General features: G+C 47.1%; 1 protein-coding gene across 1 annotated transcript; it reads right to left on the bottom strand.

The window, feature by feature from the left end:
* Nucleotides 1–749: 749 nt before the first annotated feature.
* On the bottom strand, nt 750–6277 carry LOC124697847 (cation/H(+) antiporter 19-like). Its single transcript, XM_047230378.1, has 3 exons — nt 6056–6277; nt 1480–3751; nt 750–1024 (listed from the first exon to the last, which is right to left on the bottom strand). The coding sequence occupies exons 1-3, from the start codon at nt 6275–6277 to the stop codon at nt 750–752; spliced, it is 2769 nt and encodes a 922-aa protein (XP_047086334.1).
* Between the last annotated feature and the right edge of the window lie 2380 nt (nt 6278–8657).

The following is an 8657-nucleotide window of genomic DNA, read 5'->3' as shown; positions in this document are numbered from 1 at the left end:
TTTAAGCCTCACATGGCTTAAAAAATGTATAACAGTAGCTTTAAATTCCTCGACACTTCTATATCATCTTTAATCAGAATTATGTCGTCAGCATATTGTAAAATAGACACCCCTCCCCTAACAATGTGTTAAGCTAACCCACATATCAACCCATTATCCTGAGCTCTCTTCATCATTATAGACAACCCATTATTCTGAGCTCTCTTCATCATTATAGACAGGTTGTTAACAACAAGATTGAACAAGGTGGGAGCCAGAGGATCCCCCTATCTGACCCCTTTGTAACCGCTAAAATAGAGACCAACACTGTCATTCATCTTCACACTGAAAGTACCTTGAGTTACAACTTTTTTGATCCATTGCCCCAATTTACTTTATCATAGGCTTTCTGGATATCATAGGCTTTCTGGATATCATAGGCTTTCTAGATATCGATTTTCAAAATCACCCCTTGTTGCTTTTTGAATTTTGATTCTCTCAGAATTTCTTGAAGAAGCATCACACCATTAGTTATGTACCTTCCTTTGATAAAAGCAGTCTGGCATGGTTGGATGATTTTCTGCATAACAGGTTCATTTCTCACTGTGAGAGCTAATTTTATGAAGATTTTGAAGAACACTTGCAACAAGCAAATGGGTCTGTATTTCTAGGTCGTATCTGCATCATTCCCCTTAGGCAGGAGGGTAATAATCCCATATTTAATCCTACCCAGGTCAATCTTGTGTTGGTGAAAATCAGAAAAACATCCATCAGGTCATGTTTGATAATATCCTAGCAAACTTGATAGAATTCAATAGGAATGCCATCAGGCCCAGCCGCCCAGGAGCTTTGTTTCTCTCCATTTGGAAAAAAACATCCTTGGTTTCTTCCATGGTGAATGCTTTATCCAATTCTATCTTATCATTGTTAGACAATTTCTCCGAGATCCCCCACACATCATCTCTTAACCTAATGGGAGCTTGAAGCTGTGAGCCAAACGGCTCCTTATAGAAATCAGTAGCATGTGTCAAAAGCTCAGGGTCCCCTGAATCACGTGAGACCCATGTTTCAAGGAGAAAATTGTTTTCCATCTAATCGCCCCATTTGCCATCATGTGAAAATATTTAGTATTGCAAACACCATGTAACAACCAATTTTCTCTGAATCTTTGCTGCCAAAATCTTCTTCTTTCTCATGGATGACAAACAACATTTCCTCAAGTTTACTTTTGCGCAGTAGCTGATCAGCAGAAAGCTGTTGATTTTCCTCAAGTTTCTCCAACCCATTAAGCTATCCTAGGTGACATCTACACCTGTGTGCGTACGCTACTTTTTTTTTTGTGTGCTGCTGCTGTTATTCGTTTCGTTCTCTACAAATACAAAGTACAAACACGCATCCACGCACACACTAACCGCCATTAGAGAAATATTCAGAGCCTAGGTAGCTAGCTAGCCGGCCGACACGCACGTCGGAATTGCTTGCGCGCCCGCCGTCACGTACCGGCTTCTCCGGCGTCCGGGCTAATCTGCTCATCCGGCGACGCCGTAGTGGGCGTGTAGGCGGGGGACGGCATCGGCGCACGCACCACGGCGTCCTCCACATCCTCATCCGTCGCCGCCCGCTCCGACGATGGGTCGCTCCTCCTGTCGTACCGCTGCACCACAAGCACGGACGCCGTCGCTGAGAACTCCGCCGTCGCCAGGTAGCTCCCCACGGGGCCAAGCTCCGGGCAGTCGCTCTTGTCCACGAGCGGCGCCGCCCGCGCCGACCGCCCGGTCACCACCAGGTTCTTGCCTTTCCCCAACGACTTGATCGCTGACGCCACCTCCTGCCGCTCCCGCACCACCACTTCCTCGTACTTGACAGACGCGCCGGGGACGATGAGCTTTTGTATTGCCTCTTCGTCCACCGCGGCGATCTCGTCCGCGGCGCCGGGTTGTTTCGCCGCTGCCGCCGCCGCCGCCGCTGCCGCCGCCGTGAAGCAGGCCACGGTGAGCTCGATGCCAGGGTGCTCGGCCATGCGTACGGCGTAGGCCAGTGCCTCGCGGTCGTCGGGCCCGCCGAAGAAGAGCATCAGCACGGTGTAGGAGACGTCAGGCGCCGAGACCTGCGACATGCCGCCGAGTGCCCGGTCCACGAGCACTGCCACGGAGCAGGGCGCCTTCCGGAGCACGCGCACGTTCACGTGGTGGTACGCCCGGCCCACGCTGGCCACCGTCGTCCCATCGTGGCAGAGCATCTTGTGGAAGGGGAGCACGATCAGGGCGGCGCGCTTGTGCACCGCGGATGAGATAATATCCTCGTGGATGGTGGCCAGGTCAGAGATTGCCGTCATCGGCTTCACTGTCACGGTACTCAAACGCTGGAACGCCTCGAATGCCACCTGCACCTCCTCCCCACCGGCACCGCCCTTCCGCCCGCGCCTGCTCGAGAACGGCATGCCGTTGCGGCGCGCGCGCTGCACCATGGAGATCGCCGACGACCGCTCCGAGAGCTCCACCAGGTGCATGGCGTACATAGTGACCTTGCTCCGCCTTGTGCCGCGGGAGGCCTCCACCAGGTTGATCAGCGTCGGGATGCCCCGGCTGCCGTGGAAGCACGCCAGCACGCGCAGCTCGCTGTCGGCGTCCGCATCGTCGCGCTCCACAGTGCGGTGCATGTACGACACCTCCTGCCGGGCCGGCCTGTACACGGCGCTGATGGCGGGCGTGGTGAGGAAGGTGGTGACGAGGCACATGAGCACCATGATGGCGAAGGCCTCCTCGTTGAGCACGTTGCGGTCGCGGCCGATGTTGAGCACGATGAGCTCCACGAGCCCCTTGGTGTTCATCATCAGCCCCAGCGCCACCGCCTCGCGCAACGGCACCCGCATCAGCAGCGACGTGAGCACCGTGCCTCCGATCTTGCCGACGCACGCCGTCGTGATGACGAGCACCAGGAGCCCCCACGACTTCACGCCGGTGATGGTGGCCACGTTCGTCTTGAGCCCGCTGGACACGAAATAGAGCGGCAGGAACAGAGACGACACCAGGTCCTCGATCTTATCTGTGAGCGCGCCGGCGAAGGCGCCCTCCTTGGGGACCAGGACGCCGATGACGAACGCGCCGAACAGCGCGTGGATGCCGATGGTATCGGTGACGAGGCCGGCGCAGAGGACGATCGCCATTGTGCCGCACACGAATGACTCCTTCACTGGCTCGCCGTCCGGTGACCGGCGCGCCATGTACCTGAGCAGCGGCCGCACAAGCAGGGTGACAAGGCCGACGAACGCGGCCCCCGAGAGGAAGACGTAGATGGACACGAACGGGGAGCCGGAGCCCGAAAGCGCGATGGCGAGCGCCAGCAGGATCCATGCCGTGATGTCGTTAACGGCGGCCGCTGACATGGCCATGCGGCCGAGCTCGGTGGTGAGGAGCTTCAGCTCGGCGAGGATGCGGGCGAGCACCGGGAAGGCCGTGATGGATAACGCGACGCCCATGAAGACGATGAGCGGACCGCGCGGGGCGTCGGGCGTGATGGCGGCGCGGACCACGAGAGAGGAGCCAACTCCGAGGGAGAATGGGAAGGAGATGCCGACCACGGCGATGGCCAGGGCGCGGTGGCCGGTGCGCCGGAGCGAGGCAGGGTCCAGCTCTAGGCCGACGAGGAAGAGGAAGAAGAGTAGGCCGATGTTGGCCAGCGTGTCGAGCACCGTCAGACTCTCCCTGGGGAAGACGTTGTCAAGGAACACCTTGCTCCGGCCGAGCGCCGACGGCCCCAGGAGTACGCCGCCCTGCATTTAGGCATCAATCGCAACCGTGATCAGCTCACGACAACGACAGTATCATTCAGTGGGGAATCTTGGTTGAAAATGTAGGGTATGCATAATTTTAGAAGATATATTCAGTTGCAAAATTTGCCATGCAAGTACAACATAGAGCTTAGGTTGTTGAGTGAATCGTTTAGCTTCATTTTAAGAGTTATTTGCTTCTATCATTTAGAAAATTTTGACCTTTCATCATTAACCATGGTCGAGGCATGCAAATTGGACGATTTCTTGCAAAAAATGAAGGGTAGGTTCGAGCCTAACGAAACCTCCCTGATAAATCCGGCCCTGGTATCGTTAGTATTATAAGAGGCAGAGAGTTGATTTTTTTTTACAAGAATGAGCTTTTTGTTCTTCCTAAAACTGAGCAGGGATGTCTTTTGAGTATTTTCGAGGAATATTGTTAAATTTTATGGTTTTGCTAGTTCTTAGCTAGTTCTCACCTAGCTGACAACTAGTTCGTGCTCAGTCAAATTTTACACCATTTAATTGCATCGTGATTTGTACATATAAGTTAAAAGTTGGGTCGCGACTTAGTGTTTTTTAGTTGCAAATGTGATTGCAACTGAGATTTTTTAAGTACAAGTGAGCATGCAATTAAGAAAAATGCTCCAGAATGTTCAATTTGCTTTGTGATTCGTGCTAATCATGAGTTGCAACATGGTTGCAATTGAAATTTGATGACATCATATGACTAAGAACAAAGTCCACTGAAAACTAATCACACCCTTAAATTTCATGCATATACTAATTCACATTTATTATTTTAATTGTATTTAACCTTCTTATATTTATATTTATATTTATATTTACAGAAGGGCGTACCATCAGTTGAAACCACCCCCACATGGTGATCGATACTCCATCCATCAGTCCTCAAATATGAAGTGCATACATTTTGTTATAAATCAAAAGGTTTTTAAGTTTCAACAAGTTTACATAGAAAAATATCAACACTTATAACATCAAATGAATATCAATAGATCTACCATGAAAAATGTTTGCATTGTGAATTTATTAGTATTACAGATGTTTTAATTTTTTTTTCTTCTATATAATGGACCAAACCAAGAAAAGGTTGAATTTTTACCAAATTTATACGCCTTATAATTTGAAATAAATGGAACACTTGTTTTGGCTGGGACTGAACTAGAAACTAAATCGCATGCTTGTATGTTCATTGACCACAGTAAAATTCAACCGATAGTCATGGGACCAAAATTAGTATCTTTTCCATCTATATGACAATTTTGCTTCCCAAATTTAGAAAAGTGTATTTTGTTATCTCTACTAGTAATTAACTTGTGAAGTTGCTTCGTTTAGAAATCAACTTAGATATAAGAAATCTCAGATTAAACTACTCGTGGGCGGACAAATAAAGCTCAACTAGTATTGCATTTGGCTTCTAATTACCTCCTCTGTTCACTAATATAAGCTAGCTAATTTAGCTTGCCAAAACATTTTATATGGAGAGAGTACTAATTATGTGCAGCACTGCTCCAAACTCACTAACTAGTGCATCACCGGCAGTGCCAAAACTAGGCAAGGACAAAAATAGAAGATGACTAAGAATAGGCAGAGCCACAGGGGAACATTTCAAGCTACAAACCCGGGAGTATTTTGTAGGGTCCAAAGCTTAATCAAAATGCTATTGCTGCTGTAGTACTAACATACTCATCAAATACAATACTTACCGCAATAAAATTGTATCTAAATGACTTATGATCTCTACACAAAAGCTACTAGCAACTATACCCAGTTTTGCTAAGGACTCGGAACAAATGATGACGAGCTAGCATGGAACTGCAAATGCTCATTAATTCAGCCTAGTACCATCATTTTATTTTTCCATGGGAAGCCAATATAGCTCCGGGTTCCACTATCATCAGATAACGGAACAAAGATCCGAATATGAGGCCTTCCAAGACCATATCGAAAGAACAAAAGAAAAGCAAAAGAAAACACTGAAATTCAGAAACCTAAGCACCAAGCTAGCCTAACTGAACTATCAGCCACGCACAAGATCCTAGTAGCATCATGATTGTCCCAAAACGAAAATGCTTCCGTTAACCAAACTATTGAATCTTCTAGGGCACAAATTACCACTTTATAATTAGATCGTGCAAGCAAACAAGTAAATAAACAAACAAACAAAAGGAGCTAGCGGTGAAATGTGGACGAAATATTACTGTGACTAACCCCCAAAAAAAGCTCAACCACGGTGAGAATGCGTCGGCTTGCACGACGCACGGCGATGAGGAAAGAACTTACGATGATCTCTGCGATGACGCGCGGCTGGCGGAGCGGGCGGAGGACGAAGGCGAGGCCGCGGGTGACGGCGACGACGAGGCAGATCTGCACGATGACCAGAGGCAGCGAGAAGCGCAGCGGGTTGTCCCCCTGCCACACCCCCTCCGAGGTCGCCTTCATGGGCACGTAGTACGGCATCTCTGCCGCGCCATCATCCGCACCGGCGACGCCGGCTGGCGCCATTCCCGCCAACCTCATCTCTGTTACGAACTCACACGCGCGGTGACGCGGCGCCCGTTTCTGACCGGAGACGCTGTCTGCACGGTGGTGGCCTCAGGCTAGCCCAGGGGCATCATGCGTTCAATCGTCGATCACCGGTGCATGTAGGGCAAGAAGCTAGGAACTGGGACCAAGATCCTCGGAGGAACAAGTGGGAGAGAGCGCAAAACCAGTGTTAACCTCACACCACGTGTGTAAGTATGTGGCTCTGTAACCAAGTCCTCGTCCTTCTCTCTGGCAAAAACACACATACAGTTAACCTTGGACAAATATAGCCAGTGACTGTGAGGTGATCGATATGGAGCTCTCGACTCCGGAGATAATTAGGTTAAGAGCACAGTTAATTGTTGGCAGAGGTTGCGATAGCCTCTTCACTTGGTTCGTCCATTCTTATTATAGACAGGTGATAAACAAACGCCACTAGATAGTATTAATATCTATTTTCCACTCTCACAATGAGTCACATCGAAATTATTGTTGTCAAGGGATTTCTTTTGGAACTCTATGTAGCACTGTACTTTGGCCTTGCTCGGCCTTCTCTTCTTTCTTAATACATATGACATGCAGCTCTCTTCTGCATGGTTCGAAAAAAAAATTATACTCCTATAGATTCGTTCGCCAGTAAATGTCTAGAAGCCTCTCCATCGTGCAACCTGCTTTAATGCATTCTAGGCGAGTTTTCATCAAGTCGTATGCGATAGTGGCATGTTTAACTTTTTATATTACTAGTATAAATGCCCATGCGTTGCCACGGGTCCTCAAATTTCATTTCTCAATGCACATATAAAATTTACAACTCAATATGAAAATTTAAAATAAATCAGTGATATCATAATGTACTACAACATGATAATACCGAGCGGAATAAAAGACAATATTGTAGTGCATCTACGTGGTTTCAAGTTATAGGTCTTCTTGTTACTCTTTCGCGGTAAGTCTCAAACGTGTGTTCTGGGCCGTCATAATTGTCACCTCAACAATCTGTCCTTTTTGATGTATTATTGTCTTATAAAACGTAGATGCTGCAAACACATGTATAACTGAAGGAATACTTCTTTTCTAATTATTGCAAACAACACATGTATAACTGAAGAAGACAAGCCTGGATCATAGCCTATGTTAAAAATACAAAGGTGGCTTAGCAAATCTTCAATAATGGCTGGTGTAAAAAATCCGTCGGCAGGACGGTGGTGTGGATGCTAATTTTTTTAAGGAGTGATTCCTTGACAGCTCCAAAAGAGATGACCATAGAAACCAAGAAAAATGATGCGAACAGAGGATAATATCGTTGTCAACTCCTAAAGTTTCATGCAAAATTTGAGGCAAGGGAGGGAATAGATTGCACGTTTAGTTTACCACTGTACATGGTGCCACTGACTATAATCCTGCAACAATTTCTTGTACCGTCATCATATCAAAACCAAATTGCATGGGCCTTAGCAAGACAGATTCTTGTAGTTCTGCAATTCGAGACCCACAAACATCAACATCTCTTAGGAAGCAACATCCACCCCGATCGCCTTTGGGGGCTCTTGAAAAAAGGATGTGTCATCCTGTAGGTGAGGTGAGGTGAGGTGAGGTGAGGATATCCTTATATTTTGACTGTGATAGCAATACATTATGAACATGTTTCTATACCATGCTTGAGAGCACTGGAATCCTGTGAGAACCTGCTAGTAAATCTAATGACGATAAATTTAGGGATCATGATTCCTCTCTGAACTCAAGCACAACTGACACAATCAAACCTCTTTGAAGGCAAACATCATGGACAATATGAACAACACAATAACGTAGCAAGATGCACTCGATGGCCTTGATGGTCCGAAGATCAAGCAACAAAACATGTATTTGTACCTCATTGTAGATGTCCGCAACTTCATCATTTAGGTCATAATCTACGGGGTTTCCGCCCAGAGTATCCTTCTACATATTCATTTGTAGAGTAACAAATTATGTCTGACCAAGTAAGGTGAAGCATCTTGCCCTCCTCTAGTACAACACATGCATAATCAGTTGGCATATAAGTATCCAGTGTGAGAATGAATCTATTGATGTCAACTTTAATTAGCTAAAATTCATAGTTGAGATGGAGGTATGCTGAGAGCAAAGCTCTAAACTGCTCAACCGCGAAATAAATTCCATTCTCTGTCAATTTCGTATACATTATTGGCATAATAATCCATTGCTGGCCATATGAACAGTCTGATGTACTAATGAGTGGGCACTGCTAGGGAGAACAAATCGTCGCCATATTATGACACTTACTTGCCTACATTGAGAATGAAAATAATTGGAAACAATTGTCAAAATTTCTAAAAATAACCTAACAACAAAAATGACA

This window comes from Lolium rigidum, chromosome 3, assembly GCF_022539505.1.
Source record: "Lolium rigidum isolate FL_2022 chromosome 3, APGP_CSIRO_Lrig_0.1, whole genome shotgun sequence".
Taxonomy (NCBI): domain Eukaryota; kingdom Viridiplantae; phylum Streptophyta; class Magnoliopsida; order Poales; family Poaceae; genus Lolium; species Lolium rigidum.
This window is presented reverse-complemented; position numbering and strand designations above follow the sequence as displayed.

Coding starts and splice junctions, on each gene's coding strand:
- LOC124697847 (XM_047230378.1), bottom strand. CDS start 6,277: ATGGCGCCAGCCGGCGTCGCCGGTGCGGATGATGGCGCGGCAGAGATG. Junction 3,752..6,055: donor GCGTCATCGCAGAGATCATC/GTAAGTTCTTTC, acceptor GCCTAAATGCAG/GGCGGCGTACTCCTGGGGCC. Junction 1,025..1,479: donor CCCGGACGCCGGAGAAGCCG/GTACGTGACGGC, acceptor CACGTGATTCAG/GGGACCCTGAGCTTTTGACA.